Consider the following 23,570-nt stretch of genomic DNA (forward strand, 5'->3'; position numbering starts at 1 on the left):
GCAGATTCTAGCTGTGTCTGAGGTGAGACAGTGATAAATTACTACTCCCATATCATTGTACTGATCAGAGCTGTTCATTCACGTTTGAAAAACTGAGATCGACCCAGAAAAAGAATTCCTAAATTAAGTGGTCAGTGTAAACAGCTAAAATATTTTTAAAACAAGAATTTGAAGGCAGTGAGCTAAACCCTCAACTCTCTTACTGCTGTTTTACTGCTGCAAAAGTCATGTTGAAGACAACAACTATGAATGGTCACAAACCTGGTCCCTTTTTTTGAAGCAACTGTTTTAAAGCCTACAGTCACAATCATTTTGATCCTGCCGCGATCTCCAACTACTGTTTTCCTACTGTAGCTTTAGAAATAAAAAGCAGATTTAAGCCCTGTCCCCACAAATGAGGGCCAGATACTTCATTGCCCCTCATTTCCTCCACAGTGTGTGAGCACAAGTCTTCAGCACTTCCATCTGTTAGCCTGCACAACCGAGCCTTTAAGGAAACAAAAGCGGCAACAAGGATGTGAGGCATCAGCAGGAAGAACGGAAGTGTTAGCGCTGCACTAAAAATAACAAACTCACCATGTCGGTTGCATATCTTTTCCACAGGCTTCCCACAGTAACATACAGAGATACGTGCGGGGCTGTAGACGCCTTGTTTCCATGACAGTGACATGTTAATAAAGGCGTAGCGATCTGCATCTGCAGCCTTTACGGCCATGTTCTGTGCTTTTCAGGATGCTGCTGTGCTGTTTCCCTCTCAGTGCTCTAACTTTACTCTCCACCTGCCTCTTCAGCTCTTCAGAAATCAGCGTGTTCATCCTCACTGTGCAGGCAGTGGGAGTGGGTGTCTGCTTGTGCTCTTTACTACAAGTGTTCTGTGTGTGTCTGCGTTTGCGTGCGCTGGATTGTGTGTTACAGACCACTCATCTGTATGAGCTCCATTGGCAGTTACATAAACCATACTGTCATAAGGGCCACAGGGCGTCCTGAAGCATCGCCAAATCAGTGCTGGGTCAATAACTCCTCACTGCAGATTTTTTGGATTTTCTTTCCTTTGTTGGGCGGCCAGTGCACGTCTGGTTGAGAGTGTGGAGGAAGTGGGTGGGTTCTTACTCCTGCAGTGCAGCACCATGAAACATGATTACTGAGTTTCCCTGGATATTTTTTTTCACTTTCTCTAGAAAGACAGGCAGTAGTTTGACCACAGTAATTAGAACATAAAGAGAGGCTTTTATGAGTCAAAAAGAGACATTAAGTGAGCATTAAGGTTGAAATGTGTCTGAGCTGCTACTCTGCATGTGAATGTGGCATTCATGCCAAAGGAAAATGGTATTAATCACTAGTGACAACACAATTACTAGTATAGTTTTCTCTTTTAACTCCGTAAGCTTTCACCGAAATAATGTTTTAAATGGAAGTTTGGCTCAAAACGGGTACATTTTCATTCTTTTGTGCCAGGAAAACAACTCTTATTTTATAAAATTATAAAAATTGCTTTTTTAAAACCTTTCACCGCTGCCAACACATCACTGTTGTGATACAGCTGCCACCAATAAACACTGGCAGATATTAACCAACGCTGTTGCTCAGCTCATATTTGGGCGCATTCGCAATACTGTTAAGCTAAAATGCTCTCAGGGAATACACCTACCTTCAGCCAAAAAAAGGGCTCCTGTTAAATTGCTGAGTGTCGGTGCGGGAACGGCACTGCGATGAAGGAAGGTGCTACTTTTACAAATAACGAGTGGAGTTGGCTTTCCTCCTCAGTGGAGAATTAGTGATACTGTAGGGGGAATCAGCAGGGGAGGAGTACGTGTCACAAACATCAGCTGTTTGAAGGTGACTTGAGATGCCTGGACGTTTGCACAGTCAGCCCGGGGAACCTCAACACGTAGAAACTCAGTCGCACACATATCGTTTCATTAGGCGAGGAGATGATGTCAAACTCCTCGTTCCCCTCTTTTCTCTTCCTCACTACTCCTGACACCGTCTAGCCACCTTTACTTGTGCCTGTCAGTGTGAGAGACACACTTTTAGTTGTTTTGCTTCCTTTGCATTCCTCCGAATTTCGGGCTGAGGAGGGCTTTCGGTAAAATTACGAGCCTAAGCAAAAAAGCAGGCCGGCTGTCACGCAACCAAGGAGCCCTCCCTGGAAAAGCTCAAATCAAACCTCTCACACTGACTCACAAAAGTCTTTTTCTTTTGTTTTGCTTTGCAGCAGTGAAAGTCTGAGCTCTCATAATGCGGTCAACACTAAACAAAGAAGTGCTAATGCCTTTGGGGCGCAGAAAAAAAAAAAAAACTACAAATATCCCTGGAATAAAAATCATTTGTTTTCATGGTGTGCTACTAAAGGGGGAAAAGCTGTTTCCACTGAGAGAAGCAATGAGGGAAGGAACAAGAGGAAAGGAGGGGGAAACGCATTAGAACCCCCTTCAAATTATTTTTTCAAGCTTCCGTCTGTTACACAAATTAATGAGCCTTGAAATTGGCGAGATTACATCTTTCTGTGTTTCTGTCATTAATGTGGGTGTCGCAAGTGTCTGGGGATTGGTTTTCCTCGCATTGGCATTGTACATTGTGCTGCCACAGACTGCACTGACCAAAAGAGCCACAGACTAACCAGCAAGCCAGGAAATAAACGTGAGCGGCTTGAGGGTTCATTCAGTGAGCCTGCTGATTTGACAAAGCTTTGCAGCAAGAGCGAAAACTTGTTTCTATTTTAATGTTTTTAACACAAAACCATCTTTTCACAGAAAGGTCAAGTTGTTCACAGAGCTTAATGAAGCCAGTGGCTGAATATTTCAGTTAATTTACAGGTGTTGCTTCACACTGACTTACACTTTCATGTCTAAATAGTGGCTGTTTTGCTGACCTCCTCTGGTTAGCTAAGCTTAAAGACAGGAAATCTTAACCTCCAATGATCACTCGGAAAACCCGCCCACAAAAACGTTCATTCGTACACCGACCGGTGTTGGCCAAGTTACCTGAAAAAAGTAATTAATAACTAATTATTGATTACTTCTCCAAAAAAAAGTAATTCCATTACTTCACTGATTACTTATTTTCAAAAGTAATTAGTTACTTAGTTACTTTTTAAAAACATGATACACAACCTAAATACGTAATAAAGCAATAGACCTTTCAGCCCAATTCTATTTTTTCTGCATGATCCATCATATAAGATAGAATTTTAAGTTAATTTGTGTTTACACTCATTCTTTCAAATTGATGCAAGTAAAACACAGCAATAAATAAATAAGATCAAAGACTCAGCGGTACTACGTCCTGTCGCACTTAGATCTATTTTCACCTGTTTAATAGGAGTGGGGCGGGTGGAGGTTTGCCCGGTGCTACAGCGGTCATGTCAGCGAGGAGATCCGGGAGTTTCTCTGTGAATTTCACATTCCCGTGGCGGCTTGCTAGGTACATGCTCAGATTTGAAGTTTAATTTTTCGCTGTAGAAAGAAGTTTTCTTCCCACGCAGAGTGTACAGCGGATGCTAATGTTTCTTTCACTTTTTGCGGGCTAAAACTCAAAGTAATGTAAATACGTCCACGCTTTAAACGCTGCATGGTCGTACTCTCTCCCACACTCCAGATTATCTTTTGTTGTTCTACACACGTCTGTTGCTGCAAGGGGCGTCACACGCTCGTACGTCATTGTCACGAGACACTCTCACAACCAAAATCACAGTTTAGCAACACAAAAAGATGATAGCTCTGTTTATTTTTATTTATTTTTATTATTATTTCATGAAATCTGAAATCACACTGTAAGATCTTTGTAAACATACTTGCAAACAGACTTTCTTGCCTCATCTATTGTTTTATTAACCAAAATTATATTTACACCTGGAAAGCTTCTGTAGCTTCTTGCATTAACTCAGTTGTGTGGCTCACAGGAATGGTTATTTGTATTTTGAAGCAGATGAGATGAGAATGAGGGAAAAATGAATATTTTGCATCCCGGAAGCTTCTTAGTTAGTTGACCTGTATAGCTGATTCATTAGCATAGCTGGCATAATGTGATAATTGAGGTTTTGGCTTCAGCTTCTTTGTCTGGCTCAGGATCACTGACCATTTTGATCTGATGAGCTAACATCGAAGTAGACCGGCTTGTTTAGAAGCGGGCCAACCAGCTGGCAGGAGCTCTGTTTTTCAGATACAAGGCAAGCGGCCATCATTTGACGGGGGGAGTAACATAAAGAAAGCATGCTACCTAACCAGGCGACCCAGATAGCACCCCAGTCTGCCTTTGTGGGCCAGGCAGCAGGAGAGTATCTTTGCAAATGAAGTGAAAAGAGCAAGGTGTTCAAATTAAGGCTCTAATTATGTGGAATGACGATCTGTCCTCTGCTTGTGCCGTCCCGTCGGACATCGTCAGATAGAGACGGCCCACAGAACAACTTCCTGAAGAAGAACTGGTATTTGATGTGTTAATAATCAGGAATCAACTCATAACCTGGAAACGATTCCACAAACTTCCTTTCTCCTTGTTCAGTGGGTTCCCTAATGTGTATTTCTTAGCAGTAATAACCAAATCAGAACTGTGGATAAAAACAACAAGTGAGGAATTGGAAATAAATTAAATCACTCTTAAATTAATTTTATTTAAAATAATTAAATCATTTTTCTACAGTTATTTTAAGGCTTGTGTCCCACAGTTTTCTGCCACACATGATGCCCATTGAGAATTTGAAAAAAAGAAAAAGTAGGTCAAGGACAGTTGAGGGTGAAACAACGTAAATGGCAAAAGTTTCTTTTCATTCTTTTAGTTCTTGAAGTTTACGTCAGAGAAAGATTAGTCTACTGTCCTACCACGAGAGGCGAAAGTATAGAAACCACCAGCCTACCTACTACCAACCTAAGATCTTGATCAGATAGTAGAGAGTTCAGTCTAAGAAATCTAAAGGTGAGAGGGGTGGATGTGGATTTGATTTTTGAAAGTAGCGGTGTTAAGGGGAGTGTGTCTGTACTCAAAAGGAGCATGGACTGTGTATAAAAGACAGACGTAGCTGCTTTGACATCCGTCATTGGTTACTGAGGTCTTGTTTTAAAGCATGTGGTCATCATCAGCCTGATGCTTTGGAAGCAAATGATGAACAAAGGATGGATCTACTAAGATTGCCCACAGAAGTCTAATTCAGGCTTTAGTCTCTCCTCCTCCAGCTGATCCTTGTTCTGCTCTGCAGCCTTGGTGAGTTCAGTAAAGAAGCACATGAAGCAGAAAATGCAGAAGGTTCTTGTTCAGGTGATCCTACAACTTGCAGCTCAACTCCAGAGCAGAATTAAGATTACTGTCATGAGGTACAATCCAACACAGATGGAGGAGAAGCTCAAGCAGCTGATAAATCTCAAACACTGGCAGTAAGAAAACACAATATAGGAAGGGCCAGAGTTAGCTGGTTAGCAGCAACTGAACTTTCAAAGTAACGCCAAGGGGATTGTCTACTAGTTTATTGATTGTAAACAGCATTGTTGTCTCCGTTTTTATTATTCCCGGTGGGAAAGTGCAGAGGCCAGGAGTTGAACTGTGTCTGCTCAGATGAAAAGTGTTTCAGGCAGATTCGCTCTGAGCAAAGACGGTGACCTGAGGGCCATGAGGAAAAAACAACTTTACTTCTTGCATCCGAGTGATTGTGTGCTATTTGTTTTACCATTTCTGGCTAATGCGAAGAAGGAATGCAGAACCTGCTTTTATATTTTGGCATTGCTATCCAATCACATGAATTTATGCCACCTGATCTGTGTTTCCCCTCAGCTCTGATCACCGCAGACATCCAGTTACTTGTAACGCCAAAGACCCACAATGTAGAAATGAGAACACAAGTCAGGCTCCATATTTGTCCATAATTGAAAGAAAAGAGAATACTGCGATTAGACTTACAGCTTTGTTAAATTAACCACTCCAACTGGAAAGTGTCACCGCCACTGTGTTCATTATAAAACATAGCCCAATGCTTCTGCAGGAAAACATTCAGATCAATTCTGTGGTTTATTAAAGAAACAAATAAGACGTCACACTGATTATTGTTACAAATACATGTGCTCAAAAACATCCCTAGAAAATGAAACCAATAATAATCAGTGTGACATTTAAGCATGGCAAACACACTATTATTATACCAGTGAAGACAGGACACGATCTACAAAGAGGGATTAAAAGAAAAGCCAGCAGAGTATGAACACAGTTCTGTTGCAGCAACTTGTAATTTTATGCACTGCGGCTCGTAATAATTACCGAGAACACAGACACAGGACATTAAGTAGCAAATGCTGATATGAGGACAGTTCAGAGTTTGCTGGATTCATGCATCAAGACTTAGTGTAGCCTTTATTCTTCCTGACAGAGACATTTAATAACAAAACACAAATAACATGACCTCCGTTTAAGAACTAAATGACCCGAATGAAAGAGCTCAACTTGGAACTGCTGAACAAAACAGCAGTTGTTGTAGCAAACTGTAAGTTGTAAGTGCAAACTGAAGAACGTTGAGGGCTACAGTTGTTGCAAAAACATCTAACAGCGTGCACAATCTTATTAAAGAAGTCTTATATGGCTTTACCACCCTGTGGTCCCTGAGGTTTTCCTGCTCTCAAATCTGCAGAGTGTGACGCTTTAATGATTTTGTGGGAGGGAAATTTGCAGCTCTGCTAATTCAGCCCTTCCCAATCCTCACCACTCGTAAGGTGAATGACTAAAATATAGGTGCCCGCACCGTTGCTGACGTTGCTGAAATGTGTGATTTATACGACTGCGGTTAGCACAGAGAGCAGCCATGACTCTGGCCCCTTTTACCCAGCAACGGTGTCTATTAAACCTGCACTTACGTATTTTACGGTTGGCAACCTGTGCTTTCATCTTTCAGTCTGTAGTGTTACCGTATTGAGAGTTAGTTTATTGTTCAGTCATAACGTACAGTGCTTGAACGTTTTTCTGTTTTTCCTCATTTTTATGTGTCATATTTTTCCATCAGTGTCAAAAAGTGGCAATGATGAGTGTTTTTTGTGCGTTTTATGTTTGATCTGACGGCATCTCATGCATCAACCAGGACAGGACAAAACAACTTCTGTAAACCACAGATTTAATAAAGATGTCATTTTAGGTTATTGGTTCCCTTCACATTGTAGCTATTGGCTGTGCAAGATGCAGGGGCCCATCAGTGGTGCATGCACGCAGCTGGTGAATTTATGGCTGCATACTAATCAGACAACAGTCGCACATGCATTACAAAAACTGTTTTCATCCCAGTCGCTTAAGCACCCAGTGTGTAATAGCTTCGCTGCGCATTCGACACCAACCCAAGTGATTAATGACGCTGCAGCTGAGTAAATTGCCATTCATGTCTTCTGTGCTGTTGATAAAGATTGTGCTGGTGATGAAGTGTCTGTTAATAAGACACATGAAGGAAACTAAACCTGATATGAATCAACAAACAGATAATAAATGGGCTGATAGCATTATCTGGCTGATGTGACATGATTTCTAAGTCATTTTAAAAAGAAAGAAGCACTCTTTTATAGTGAACAGAACCCATACTTAGGATACCTTTTGATACCAAATTCTGGAAACGTGATGGTACTTCATGTTGTTTGTTTGTTTTCTTTTCTTTTCTGTTCTTTTCTTTTTATTACCGTAGGCAGTGCATTGCTGAGGCTGCAGTACTTCCTGAACTGACAAGCTCAGCATACACATACAAATGTTTTTGTCTTATCCTTACATGTTGAAGAAGAAGAAGAGGAAAATGCCCAAAAGCACAGAAAAAAACTACACATGGACAAATGCAACTAGTGCAACTGCCACAATAGTCGTCTCCCAAACATTTATAGAAAAGGTGTGGAAGCAATTTGTTTTGTTATCCTACACTTTAACTTTTTTTTCCCTTTGAGACAGTTGCTATAGCCGTTGTGAGATCAGCTATGTCACATAACTTTAGCCTATTATATAAATACACTTATATCAATCCATCCATTCTCTTCCACTTATTCTTATCAGGGGCTGGATGAGCTGGATGATGAGCTGGATGATGAGCTGGATCAGCATTAGGGCTGCAACCCTCAACAGGTTGCAGCCCTAATGCCGAGAAACAGACAACCATTCGCACTCACATTCATTACCAATGGGAAATTTGCTAATTAACCTAACCCCACAAACTGCATGTCTCTGGGCTGTGGGAGGAAGACGGAGTACCCATGCAGACACAGGGAGAACATGCAAACTTCACACCCCAGCCTTGTTGCTGTGAGGCAACAGTGCTAACCATCGTGCCACTGTGCTACCCAAAATATGCATATAAATATTTACATAAATGCTTAAGCTAATATAATAATTACCTACTTTATACCCCATATTAAAGTCAGCAAACTGTTATATTTAAGTGAAATGATGTGATAATTGCCTTACCATTATATTTTATTAGTAGCCATAGCTGCTAGCTACTAGCTTAGTTAGCTAGCTTAGATAAACTAGTATCTAAGGGGGTGTCCAAATTCATGGGCTGCATCCTCCTGAGGACCCGGCCCACGTAGACCGCGAAGGCTGGGTCCTCAGGAGGATGCAGCCTATGAATTTGGACACCCCTAAAAGCTACCTAGCTTAGCTTTACAGACTGTTAATACGGCTATTGGGTAAATGCTGATAGTTAAATTAATAACATCAACATGTGGTCTGGCCAGGTTAACATTTATGATAACTATTTACTATTTCACTGCTGTTGAAATGGGAGCTTTACTGAACTCTTAAAATTCAGAGCAACTGGTCATGTGATCAGCTGCGAGTGAGGGGAGGGGCTGTGTTTCTGTCTGCAGCACTGCTGGCATTGATACTGTTGCAAGTGAGTATCTAATCCAGTATTAATTTCTAGTATCAGAGCTTTGATTTTCTGGCAACCTTAATCCCTAATGACTGATACACTGGTGGCCTAAAATGGTTACATTACATTTTTTTGTTTAAATCGGGATTTATATTTGAATACTAACAAATAGAAATTTTGACCAGTGAATGAGGAACTGTTACAGGTTATATATTTAGCCAGGTCAATTCAGAAATTTCACTCAAAACCAGAAACAACAATCTAATGAAGATAAACAGATACTTGTTTCAATTGCATTAAAGTGGTGAATCAGCTGACCAGCACCCTAATTCTCTTTAAAGGTGCCATCAGAGTGCTTTGATTGTTGGTACAGATCATCTGTTAAAACTATGACAGGCTAACAGCAATAAATGGCAAATAGGAGACGATTTATTTAATGTCAACACATTTTAGTCCAATTTATCTGTCTGTTTCACTGGGGTGAAAAACACTTTTTTACACGGGTCCATCTGTCCATTGGACAGTGTATAAAAATATGGCCAACAGCCTTGCAAATCAGACTGAAGCAGATCTATGCAATCCCCAAAAGTCCTCTAATCCAGCAGTACATGCTTCAAAGCTGCTTAATCTCTGATTGTAGGGGCAGACCAGTCCATGTTATAGGTTTACAATCTGGAGAGACTAGGACAGATGTATTTGAATTCTGCTAAGCATCAATGCAGATTTGTACCCGTAGATGCAGCCTGCATTTCAAACACAAAGTACATCATGCTACTTATGGACAAATCAAACAAATGGGCTGGAGAACAAATGCTTGAACTTTGAGTTGGCAAAGTGTTGAGAGCAACAAAAGCGAGACGGAAAAACCATCATCTGAAGCAATTCCTCACATCCACCCCAGATAATGACCAAAAATGAAAATGGATACCATTACTGTCACCGCATTAATAAAAATGACACATAAAGCCACAGCAGCAAATACATTTAAGCGTCTGGAGTCATTAACACGCTGAATTTATTACAACTCCTGTTACAGTTCCTACCCAAAGCTCATGGATAACACCAAACAATCCAATCGGAGGCGTGCGACGATGATGATGTGTGAAGATGTCAGTCCAGCATTACTGGAGACTAATGGAAGTCGGAGAGCTGCTGCCACAAAACACACAGCAGAAAATTATCTGGGTGTCAGACTCAATTACAGTCGCCTTCCCTCGTGAAAAATAGACTAAGTTAGGAGAAAATAATTTGATCAAGAGCAGCAAAGCTAAAGATGGGTGGTTAAGTAAGCACATCTGAAGTCTCGCAAAAACTGCAAAGCTATGGAGAGACGCCTGATTTATGCTGGCTATTAATATGATGGCATCATTGTTACACTGGCCTGGGTTATTTCAGTCTAAGCACTTAGAGGAATCCAATCTCTGCTTAAAGTGGATTAAACAGCTTTTTCTGTCATGTTTATGCTTCCTGCCTGCACCAAAAGTAAGGCGAGGTTAATTCTGAGCAGCCTGAAAACTCTGATTTCTTACTGAGATCACATGAAACTGTTCTTATCATTGAAAACTCAAGTAATTTAAAGTAAAAACATTGTTGGTCATTTAGATATTCTAATATAACCTTTTTTATTTTGAAATCAGTGAAAGGTCTGAATGTCCAAGGAAGCTGGAAGTTGTATTTCTAATCAAGCTAATTAGCATTTCCATTCTCAGATGGGCCAACTTGTTCAAAAAATTGCTGCACATCGCAAAAAACTACGGGTTAGGATGAGAAAAACACACACACATGAATGCAACTTTTCTCAAATGACCCTGTGCACACACCCACCACATCTGTGCTGCTACTTTATAATCCAGCCAGTTTGTGAGAGCACTCCTTTGACGTTAATTAGTGCAGCAGAGTATGGATGGGAGGTGACAGTAACAACCAAGAAGACCCTTGACTCAAATTATGATGGAGCTTATTTGGCGGTGATGGAAACAAGCCATTCCTGAAGCTGCGGACACCGGAGACTGCTGTTTGGGCTTGACGAGAGCTTAGTTATGAGTCAGTGTCTGCAGGAATGTAACAGCATAACAGTGCCATTGTGTAGTTTGCAAATGCCTGCAAGTCAACGGGAGTTCAAGTACCCTTCAAACAACTATTTCGTGAACTGTGCATTAACCCTTCGTCGTCCCTTTCTTAGTTTAGAGTCACGCTGTTGCCACTTCACACACATTTGTGAAGTGTCCAGTGATGATGTGTGGATTTTCTGTGTGCTAGAATTTCTAATCCTGGTTACTGTATGTTTATTTTATTAGTTTAACTAAATAGAGTCCCAAGGTTCTTTTGTTCTTGCTTGTTTGAATTGTTTTTTTAGTGCAGGGAGTCTTCATAATAGCAGTTCTGCGGGGCACACACAGTCACCATGGAAACTGATGTGATCCTGTTAAAAGGGTGTCTGTAACCATGATAGGAAAAGGAAAAAAAATGTGTTTTTGCTTTTTGCAGCTCCCTCCAGTGGCCAGTAATTTTTTTCATCTTTTTTTTTGGGGGGGGGGGGGGGGGGGGGGGGGGGTATGGGGGCGAAAGTAACAACCCAGGGCAGGGTGTTACATCAATACATGAAGTTTGAGCTTGTTAAATCAAACTGCTGCTGAGATAAAAGCTCACTTCCTCTTCAATGGATGTCACAGACTGTTTTGAGAAATAACTTTCATGAGGTTTTATCTAAAGGTCATTTGTTTTCTGCAAAAGATTTTTTTTAAAGGAAAAACCAACTTCTCATTCTGTGGAAACATTTTTAACCCTTGAAAGCCAGAACCATGAACTAATTCCCCCCAAATTATATATATATGTTTTGTTAAGAAAGTAAAAGTGTTTATTGAACCATTTGACAAATATTTTACAAGTTATAATGAGCATTTATGAGTTTTAAACACATTTAGGAATGCATTTCTGCCGATTTCTGGTAACTACGCAAACACTTCAAGGTCACGGTAATGAGACACAGCTGCAGCAATCATGCGAAAAACTGCTTCTGCTTCATATTTCTTATTAGAATATCCGGATGTTGTCAAACAGGTGAAGACAAAACCACTTTGATAGAGACCACAGAAGTAATAAAGTCTCTAAATCAGCCACTTCCCTCCATGTTGACTGCCTCACAGTTTTCAGGCTCTCTAGTCAGCTTGTTCTCTCCTCCATGTCATGAACACACTGACAGATGTAAGCAGCTTTAGGGACTTTCAGTAGATTATACCACTAGATTTCTTTTAAGTTTCCTTTAAGTCATAGATTTGGTTTATTTGCCAAGTGGTAAAGAAGAAGAAGAAGAAGAAGAAGAAGAAGAAGAAGAAGAAGAAGAAGAAGAAGAAGAAGAAGGGGAAAATTCAGAGTAGGTGTGTGCAGATGAGGGAGAGAAAGAGGAAGGTGGAGAGAGCAAGGGCAGAGTGTGAGGCGGGGGTGAGGGAGGATGCACTGCAGTGCTGACCGCTGCGAGACTCATCCATCCAGAACATGCTGAGCTGCTCTGCTTTGCTCACTGGCTTCAAGTCAACTTCAGAGTCTGAATACGTTCATGACTTTGATTGAGGACTTCTTCGCTCTGCGCAGCACTCGCCCAAACGCTCCAAAGTTATTTAGCATCCCCCACCACTGCCCATTCTCCTTCCTCTTCCTCACATTTGCAGCAGAGCCACATAGTCAATAAATTTATACCTCTTTTAACCAACAGGCTGGCTTCTCTTCACTTTTCACAGCATTACCAGACCAAAGGCTCAGGTTATTCAGGGGATTCAATTATTTAGAAGCTGTTAATGCTTTCATTGTGTGTGTGTGCCTGGAATGAATCAATTACTGAGGCAGCCAGCGAGTGGCTTGCTGTAAACAGCTTGAAGAGACGCAAAGGTGACGTCTGCCACCGATCCATTTAAACGAGTGACAAACTGCATACCCACTACCCTGCAGGACCGAGCTCTGACAGAATTGCTGCCATTGTTACCTGAAGGCTGTTGCTGCTGTGAACACGTGGAAGCGGCTCGCTCTGAAGCCAAACAGACTCAGAACTTATCCTTTGTGCAAACATTTGTGCCTACTCCATGTTTTTTAACCTTAACGTATGCACGATGAAACGCAAACAAAAAAATTCTATATAAGCTTCTGAAAAGCAAACACACCTGCCTGTACAAACAAGAAAACTCCCACAACTCCAAGCACACTTGTCCCTGGTAAGCACTTCAGTTCAACTTATTTTCTCATAAGATGCAGCAGAAAACCGTAGCGCACTATGAATTCATTCATGCTCGCTGTCCGAATTTAAGCCATCACTACAACAGCAGTTTGGTAACAAGATTAAAAATGTCAATTTATTAATTTAAAAAAATGGTTGTTGTTTGTCAGGTTTGCCAGCTTCTGTTTTAGTTAGCAGGATTATGCAAACACCACCATGCTGAATATCATTAAACTTGGTGCAAAGGTGGAGCCTGGGAAAAGGAGAAACCAGTAAAGATACAGATCCCTCCATCTATAGCATTGTGGACACTGGGAGTAACTTTATTTCTAATTCACATTTATGCATGATTTTTTTTTCTTTTATTCTCTGTATATCGATGGGAGTTGATACTTCTATTTTGAAAGGAGAAGAGCGGGGAGGAGGAGAGAAGGAGAAAGACGACAAATGGGGAAAGTGGGAAGCATCAACTGGTATGTTTTTGAGAGGCTGTGTGGGTAATTCATCCAGTATAATCCATCCAGTATCCATGGCCTTAGACACAGGCGGGCTAGTGCAGTTTGTACTAGCCAGTAGTGTCTGCTTAATAAGCAAGAATTTTTAACAGACTCTTCAGACTGAGGGCCTCACACTAACCAGATTGAGCACATCACCAATTATATTGCATCTCCATGGGAGCATGTTTGTTGCTTCTATGAGACAGTTCAGGGCGACTCCTCTTGAACGTGGCTGGTGCGCAGGAGCAGCCACAACCAAAAAACAGTCCAGTCCTTTAACAATGGGACTTGTTGATTCAGGGTTGGTTCTGAGGTCTGTGTGAGTGTGTTCATGGGGCCAATACAATATTCATTTGAATAAGAATGACCTTGCATCTCGCAAGAGACCATTTATTTTTCATAATTCCTGTTAGTAAAGAGTTCTGTTCAATTTGCCAACCTTCCTATACATTAATGCTTTGCATGTATATATATGCAAAGCATTGCATATAGATAGATAGATAGATAGATAGATAGATAGATAGATAGATAGATAGATAGATAGATAGATAGATAGATAGATAGATAGATAGATAGATAGATAGATTAAAAAAAATTCTGTGAAAGGTATTGTTTTTGCGAGCACAACTTTGACTGACTGAACTGATTGCAAGGCGTCTGCACCTCTGCTTGCAGCTGTGTGCTGATGTCCCATCAGCAGATGAGTCCAGACATCTCAAGTACTGACCAGGATGGAGGTGTCACTTGGATCCACCTCCGTCTTCTGACAGTGTCAATCAAACGAACAAAGAAAAAAGAGCTTTGAAGATATTATTGTCAGAACAGCAGCTCTTTTTAAATGATTTTGTAAACCAGGTGTGATAGTTGCTGAAAATATCAGCTATCCATACCTAAAGAAAAGAAAAACTGTGGTGACTCTGGGTGTAATACGAAAAAATTTATTCATTAAATTGAGCTATTTATAACCTCCTCCCTCCAATTTCATGGAGCTGAAACATCTGTGACTGTGTGGCGTTTTGGCGGAGTTAGGAAACAGCAGTTTTCCACTGAAAGCTGGAAGCTGTGATGTTACACGTTTTTAGCCAGAACTGCTGGGAGTTTGTGAAGCACAATAAACCTACAGTAGAGTTGGCACAATCGCCATGTACTACCAGTCACACAAGCTATATGATAAAAAGCAAAACACTTCAGCAGCCTCTTCGTATCCCTGCAATAAAAAGTGTTTTAAAATGACAGCGAAGAGCACAAAGGGAAAAAAAGAAAAAACAAACACACACTGCGCTCAAATTCACCACCTTTTGTTCCCTGTAACTGCTGTCAAACCACGCTGTGTAGTTCAAAAATATAAATCACAGCAACTGTACTGAAAAATACAGTTATTTATCGTAAATCCACTGTCACTTCACGGGGAGTAGCCCACGGTGCAATAATGCGCCCCGGTGTTTCCTACATCGCTCATTGTTCGGCACACTTTGATAGTGTCTGACGCTCAGTACTGAATCATATCCGAGCTGCAACAGAAGATGTGAAGAAATCCCATCAATTAACAGAAATCCGGCGTACACGGCAGCTCGCGTGGGGCGTTAAACGTCTCATTAATACAGTTTCCCTTTGCGCAAGGACCGTGCGTAAAAGGGTTCATCCCGACGCTTCTTTGGTTTAAATCATAAAATAGTCCTACCTCGCTCATGATGGACAGTAATGCCGACGTTTCCCTCCCTGCTTCCACTGCGTGTCTTGTTGGAAAGTGAAGTTTCGGGCACGGTGATCTTTAGAAGAGTGGCTCGCCGCGGACAGAGCAGCTTTATAAAGCGTTAAGCCCAACTCCTCCGTGTCATCACATCACTAATAAACCAATAGGAACGCCGTGGGCAAATGTGTGTCCCAAGTCACCACCCAACTTCTTCAAGCTTTCATACGCTGTGTAAGCCCTTTTCACGGTGATCAGCCAAACGGAGCCGCTGTCTCCTGTTGATGAACACCCACTCACAAAATGTGAGCACCGGGAGGCATTTCATGCGCCAGTCATCATGTCATCAATAAACAGCAACATGTACCACTGTCATTTTCACCTCAGCGTGTGCGCCAGTGCGAGCTTCGTGGCAAAAACTCAGTAGTAAAATTAGCAGCTTCTTTAATTTCCCTTAAAAAGGGCAATATTCACTGCTGGAAATCGGCTTTATAATGTTTGTGGGAGTTCTCTGTTGTACAATTCCTCTTATATTGCTTTGCATTACATTACACTCGGATACAGGATTAGTTATGCCTGAATAAATGTTTACGCTGGCTTTTTCTTTCATGGAATCTCAAACAATGCTGAATTTATTGCATCAGAGAGTTTAAGATTTGGGGTTTAAGTTTATTAAATTTCTTGAAAATGAAGGTGCTTGTCTCCATTAAGAATATAAAGTATTTCTAGTAATCCTTTTACTGCAATCTACAGTAACTGTATCCAGCCCTGTCCATTTCCCTTTTCATCCCATTCAGCATCTATTTCAAATTGTAGTAGGTAATCATCATTTGTCCTCAATCCCTTGATCCATTTTAAAAATTGCATGCAATGTTTCTCAAACTGAACATTTTAAATAGCAAGCAGCTTCAATCCGGTATCCAGAAGGTAACTTCCATCTGCATCATGTACATGTACATGGAAATTGCCTCAGATAAAGAGGAACAGGTCCAGTATTCACAAAGCTTTGATGTGGATGCTATTTGAAGGTTGTTCGGCTTTCTTGTGGACTATCACTGGAGTGCCTTGAAGTCCCAGTGGAGTTCAGATAGATGGAAGAAGAGGAAAGCACTTACAAATGAAGCCTAACGGCGCTGCTGCGCTGACCTGTGTGAGTCTCAGAGTTAATGTCAAACGCTGACGAGCTGAGGCGGATTTGTAGTGAAAATGGCTTTGGGTGTCTTTGTTCTGCAGAAACAGACCTCGTCAGCTTGAGGTAGTTGGAGGAAAAAGAAGTTGCTATGCCAAATGTAGCAGCTAGTAATGCAGCTGGTAGAGGGTTACAAAGTTAGTGCAAAGCAATGTACTGCTGCATTACAGCTACTTGTATTAAAAACAGTTTACTCCTTGTACAAAATGACTGTTTGTATCACTCAGTATGTCTTCCTTCCTTACCCTGAAAGGAGAACATACTCGATGTGTTACATCACTGTGTTATAGACAAACTCAGTGTCATTAATGAGTTACTGTGTCCTACAGTGCCCAGTTGCTCTGCAAACCTAAAAAAGAACAATAGGGTTACAAAAAATGAATGTTACAGAATATAAATTCTTAATCTAAGAGCGTTATTGAGCACTTTAAAATGCAACTTGAAAGTTATCTTGCTCTACAGTATTCAATTCAAGCATTTGCTCATGCAAGGTCTTTTTAAAACTCCACTCAGTCTTTAGCTCACAGAACTCCAGCTGCTAAATCTCTCTTTTATAGTTGTTCATACATATAGATTATTAGCATTTGTATCCACATTTCAGAGCTATAAAAAGTTTTCTATGGACATAGTTGCATGTTTTTTTCCAGCATGAAGTTGTGGCCTAGTGCAGCCAAGCTGGAAGTTCCGTAAACCTGCATTATTTCTAATGGCCAGCAGAGGGAGACTGCTGTGGCCTCATATCTCACTGGATTTCCTGTTTATGGTGACAATGGCTAGTTTTAAGTAGAGCGGAACCGATATATTGGCTATTGGCTGTTAGCTAGTAGCCAATAAACTATGTTATGATGTTGATGTTGAATAGTTTGTCCACTAGAGGGCACTTTGCAATTTACCTGTTAGCAACACAAATGTTTGGAATACCACAAACCCGACAACCAGAATCAGGTGGAAACGAGTAATCCACAACTTGCTTTGTCAATAAAGCAATATTTTTTTAAACTGCTTTGTTACAATATCTTAGAAAGAACTCACAAATAACTGGTTATTTTTTATGTTTTTTAAATCACCAAATATCGGTATTGGTATTAATCTTAAAAGTTCCCATATCAGTTTGACTCTAGTTTTAAGTCACTGATACTTGTTCACATATGATGTTCATTTCCTCAGTGGAAAATCAACAGTTTAGCAGAGTGTGGTTATCAGATCCAGTCTTTGCATGTGCTTTGTGGCTCCAAAATCCTGGAATCCTATTCATTAAAATTTTATTTATAGTGCCAAACAGTTCCCCCAAGGCACTTTATATTGTAAGGTAAATACGCTACAAAAAATACAAAAAGAAATAGAGAAAACCCCAATAATCAGATGACCCCCAATGAGCAAGCACTTTGGTGACAGTGGGAAGGGAAAACTCTCTTTTAACAGGAAGATACATCTAGCAGAACCAGGCTCAGGGAGGGGCGGTCATCTACTGTGACCAGTTGAGGGTGAAGGGGGGAAGACAGGACAATGGCATGCTGTGGAAGAGAGCCAGAGATTATTAATTACTAATGATTAACTGCAGAGTGGCATGTCAACACACAGTGTTTAAAGAAAAGATCATGACAAACCAACAGCAGTCTAAAAAACAAAGACATTTACCCACAAAAGGGGGGCTGCCCGAGACTTTTGCTCTAATTATCGAGATAACAAAGGTGAAGGAAGTCATATATACATGTAAGTCTGATGACTTACATGGTGTTCAGTCTAGCAGGACACAACAACTCTTTGAACTGCTGTGAAACACAAGTACCCAAAAACTCTCCTCTGTATAGGATTGCATAAATGTTCAAACTGTGTGATTTCAGCAAGAGTTCTGGCATGCAGAGACTATAATACAATCATTACACGTTACTGAACCCTTCTTTTTTTAACCTTTGAAATGTGAAAATTTCTACAATTTTCCGAGAAGAAATAACCATAATGAAGACATACTGGGGTAAAAAGTGGAGTAAGAACCTTTTTACTGTGCACTTCCTCACCTTCATCTTCACATACAGTATATCCTCAGGATAAAAGACAAAGCCTGTCTTGAAAACAGTGCACCTAACAGAATAACCTAATGTTTAAATGTTTAACTGCTGCAATTAAAAGGCAAAAGAAGAAAACAGCTGATTTTGTCCACAGGGAAGACAGCAGTGAAACATTTACAATCAGGAACAGATTGCCAGTCAGCTAGTGGCGCGGAGACGTCAGAGCAACATTTTGAGAAACATGTGGCTGTCCTTGAGGAGAAACTGAGCATCACCTTAAAGTGAGAGAAGGTGTTTTCATCTAAGGATGCATAACATGCAAAATGAGCATGAAGTTACGAACTGACCGTCATGTTTTGTACTGTTTCACATTTGCTCTGCGTGTGTGTGTGTGTGTGTGTGCATGTGTTTGTGTGTGTGTTTGTGTGTGTGTGTGTGTGTGTTCATTAATTAAGGGGAAAAAGTTTTCCAGACCTCATTGGCCCTGTGTGAAAAACTCACTGCCCAGACATCCTGTAATAACAAAACTGAAAGTTTGTGTTAATTCACAGTTCCTTTAGTGTAATATAAATGGCCATGTGGGTCGGTCTGTGTTAAATGAAAAAGCTGTAAAAAGTCCAAAATTTACGCTCTCTGTCACAGTTACCACAGCTCTCCAGTGGGCCAATTCTGGGCCCCAGGACTTATGTTTGTCACCTCTGCATTAGACTAAAAATAGGATGCCACCAGTAAAAATCAGTGGTTACTCTTGCAGCACCAACGACGTCTGATCCTGAGGCAACAGCAGTGGTTGCCTGGTTGGAGGAAACCTACAAGGTTCTGAGTGAACTCCCTAGTTATTGTGAATTCCTGTGCATGCAGACAGCACCAGATTTGGGAACTTTACTTGCAAACTGATAGCAGACTGACATCTTATTGCTGTAATTGTCTGCGACTGGTCATAAACTTGTTGCCATCTCCCAAGCAGCCATTTCAAAGTTCATTGCATGCAGTCACAGTACGTTTGGTCTCCAATCACAGTTTTCTTTGTGTGACAGTAGAATAATGAAATGTCCATTAAACTACAACCAAGCTGGATTTGAATTACACTGTATTCCGATGTGGGATTGGTTATTGTTTGCTATTATTAAACACTGCACCTTAAAACTTCCCATTAACAGTGTTAATGCTGTTATATCTTCTGTAAGGTTTGGATTCATGAATTAAAAACCTCTGTTTTGTTTTCCTGCAGATACTCTTCCCTCAGAGAGTTTCACTGAACCTATTTTTATTCTCTACGTTGTGTGTCTGGATGATGCAGTGTGCACATTTATGTAAATATATGTTAACTAGGCCTTTTGTAGACATTTGAGTTCTCCAAAACTAAAATTATTTTTGCTGTTTTGTTAGGAAGCTCTATATACACACAGCAAGTCCACGCTGTCTTTGACCTGAAAATAAATAAAATGTGGTTAAATAATCTAAAACGTAATCACTGTCATTTATTTAAATTCAAAAAGCATCATTTGCAGTTTTCCAGAGTACGGCAAAGAAGTGACACAAACACATGAAATTCTGTGTTTGATCACGTTGTTCTTCCATGGCTCCTCCATAAAGCATGCACTAGCTCTCACACAATCAATCCCATCTTTATTAAAGAGACACAGAGAAGCATTTCGACCACGGGCAGTTTTTCCTTTCATCTGCTTCTATCTGAGGAAGCCAATCTCAGCCCAGCAGGTTGGTACACAGGAACAAAGAGAGTGGCCGCAGTGCCCTTTTTGCTACAGGGTGATGCTGTGGATAAAAATAAACACCTTCACATATCCATTTGAAACAATATGAGCATGAGTGTTGCGATATAAATCACTTTTGTCATGACCCATAACAACACGAGTTATTGATTACAGCAGTAAGACCTCAGTCAAGTGGAGTGCTAAGGGAAAGTGTCGTAATCCATCATTTGCTTATCAAACGTGACAAGTCGAAGGATTCACTACTGTCACAGTAACTGTAACATAATCACACTTCCTCACATGGACAGTTTCATTATATTTACAATGTAATAATATGAAAATTGTGTTTAACATCTGAAGAGAAATGCATAAATCGTGTAATTTGCAGCTGAAGTAGTCACCAAATAATAGTTTATGGAGGATTTTTCGTGACTTTGACATTTGTGACCTGCTTGTTTAAAGTTACAGCGCCAAGCATCACACATGCTGAATACTGTTTCTGTTGTTTAAATAGGGTTTGCTGAAAATATGCCCACACCTGTCCACCACCAGGCCCTACTGACTCTACCATCTGAACGTGGCAGCAGAAGTTGAGACCCTTCAGACCAGGCAACTCAACCCTTACATTCTTTTGGTGAATATATGTGAGCTCTAGTCACAATTTCCTGTTCTTAGTTTTCAGGAGTGGCACCCAGTGTGATCTTTTGCTGCTGTAGCTCATGTTATGGGATGCTTTTCTGCATGGTTAATTTGTAAAGTCATTGGTTAGTGTAGAAAACAAGTTTCAGCACTATTAGAGAGCAGACTGTTCATTACTGTATGGCTCTGCTTTTTATATATCAATTGCACAAAAGCAGAGAGTGCAGAGAGCTGCAGGTCTGTGTTTTTAACAGTAAAATAATTTTCATGTGCATGATCACTACTAATGTGAGTCCTTTGCTAAACTACAGTGAGGTTCAGTTCCTCTCGACATAAGCACTTTAAAGCACAGTCGCTTAAGGCGTTACTACATGCTTAAACTCTGAGTTGGGAACTTGTGATTGAACTTACTGACAGAAACATCGACACTTTCCACTACAGAGACACACTGTGAAGATCTAGTGAGCAATAATTGCTTACTGTAGATCAGAACAGTCTCTTATGCTATTCTGCCTCATTACTTGCAAAATAATAAGGTGCAATTTAGAAATGATTTTTTTTTTAATTGATTCCCTCCTGTTCAGAGCCCATTTGTATAATAAACTGCTGCATTCAAAGTGCCCTGAATCACGAGTACAATAGATGCACACAGATTGGTCTTGGTGTCACTGTTGTGGACTCGGTGACAGCTCACAGAGTTTCACAGCACACATAGTCTGAACAACAGGAGCTAAGTGTAAAGAATAATTCACAGTCACTCTGCACTGCGGGCGACGTTACCAGATATATGATACACAGCTGAGTGCACAGTACAAATCTGTCCTCACAAGCAGCCACCCTGCAGGATTACAGTATACTATAGTCCTATGAATCCTCTATGCCACAGACTATATCTGCACAGGAAGTCCTTATCGTTATGTGATCAGACTCTACAGAAGGAAGCTGGACTTCATCTGTAGCTTGCTGCCTGCAGTTACCCAGACTATAGATGTGTATCGGTGGCACCACAATGAAGAACATGCCTGTGACTTTCAATTATAAGAGGAAAACGGATGTCAAATACAACACATCTTCTTTCCCCAGTATCATAAATGTTTCTGCTGGCTTTAGATATTAAGAGAGTTTGTGCTGCTACCTGCTATCTGCTATCTGCAAATCATTTGTAAGACAGGAGACTCTCAGCTCAGTCTTGAGAAAATAAGACTGATATTAATTGCGGATGAAACAGTAAGGAGTAGGAAAGCAAAGAGTAACGGCATAATATGCAAACAAGATGACACTGAATGTATTAGAAGACAGAAAATCTTAAATAAAGGAAAGAAAATCAGCTCCCGTGAGGAGAGCTCAGAAGGAGGAGAACAACCAGATCAGAGATGCCTAGGAGAAAAGTGAACAGATCAAAGGTTGCTTTTTTAAAAAAAGAAAAGAAACAAGAAACAAGCAAAAGTAGATTGGGACAGCTTGTGAAGGAAATAAGAATATGCTTAGCGGCAGATTAAACAAAAATGAACATGAGTATATGAAGAAATGGCAGCCTTAATATGAGAGGAATGACTGGCCTGATTTAGAGCGAGCAGTGGAAACAGAAAAGTGATGCTCTTGAGAAGAAGAGCTTCGGGAAAGAGCTGACTGATGATGGGCATAAATCGAAAAGAAACATGGAAACAGTGGAGAAAAACAAGTGCAAACTGCAGTTGTGTATCTTCTGAAGGAAGATGAAACGAGCACAGCTGAGCTAAATGAAGGAACTCAAACACCCAAGGTTTCAGGAGATCCAGCTTCAGATACGTTGTCTCAGCTCGTACTTCTCGCAAATGAAACATCAGATCAGTTCAGAACTAACACTTAAAGGTGAAATAAGACTGCATATGGATTCTCTCTGGCTTTTAAAATAGACCATACTTATCCGTGTGAATATTTGAATACTTATAATCCTATCCTTCCTACTGCTAACTGTGGTGGCGAGGTGTGGTTTGTGGATCAACTGCAGCAGTGGGGCCGTGCCAGTGTAGGCTGTCAGCCATCAGCTAATCAAGATTCTCCTATTTGTCACAGCAGGACACCAGACCCAGAAGTGTATGGCAGAGAGAAATCAAGCTGTGGCCGGCAGTGACAGAGCAGCAGCGAGACCTACTCAAGGAGAGCTGCAAACACAGTGCATTTGTGAAGAACAGAGTGTATAAAAAAGTCTATGTGAAAGGCTGATCAGAGTGTCTGGGGTCATGTGTGGGGTCTCCCCATAAAAGTCTGTGTTACACCAGGGTTTACTGGCAAGCCAGGAAATACTGGGGATTATAGCGACTGTGCATCGATCTGGAAGTTGTTTGGCTTTGCATCTGGTTTTATTCTGTTGCTTCCATAAGAATTAAGAAGTTAGCAGCCATGTGTTGCCAATCAAATGCACTCAATTAACCGATCATCAGCATGTGCAAGCACCTCTGTGAAAGCCGAAGATTAGGTAGTTCGTTAGACTGGAGTGTTCAGGTGTGTGTTAACATGATGCCACAGTCTTTTAAGCAGTGTTGCCAACTTAGCGACTTTGTCGCTATATTTAGCGAGTTTTCAGACCCCCTCAGCGACTTTTTTTTTCTAAAAAGCGACTAGCGACAAATCTGGCGACTTTTTCTGGTGTTATTGGAGACTTATTTATGACGACTTTTTGACGTGAAAGCGGGTATCGCTTTTACTCTCAACAAGCAGCGGGTGCTGCCGTGGGTACCTCGCCCGTTCCAAAGCGCTCACGGGCGGAGAATAGTCCTCCCCCAGCTGCTATCAGGGCAGGAGACGTTCACACCTGTGCGTCCGAATTGCA

At 40.9% G+C, this 23,570-nt stretch overlaps 1 protein-coding gene across 1 annotated transcript in view; it reads right to left on the reverse strand.

Moving 5' to 3' along the window:
* pcp4b (Purkinje cell protein 4b) overlaps nt 1–15,444 on the reverse strand; it is a 41,090-nt gene extending 25,646 nt beyond the window's left edge. Inside the window, exon 1 of the mRNA XM_004544011.4 lies at nt 15,198–15,444. Within this exon, the coding sequence (XP_004544068.1) occupies nt 15,198–15,206 (9 nt within the window). The 5' untranslated portion in view covers nt 15,207–15,444. The remainder of the gene's footprint in view (nt 1–15,197) is intronic.
* Between the last annotated feature and the right edge of the window lie 8,126 nt (nt 15,445–23,570).

This window comes from Maylandia zebra, linkage group LG14 (genome assembly GCF_041146795.1).
Source record: "Maylandia zebra isolate NMK-2024a linkage group LG14, Mzebra_GT3a, whole genome shotgun sequence".
Taxonomy (NCBI): domain Eukaryota; kingdom Metazoa; phylum Chordata; class Actinopteri; order Cichliformes; family Cichlidae; genus Maylandia; species Maylandia zebra.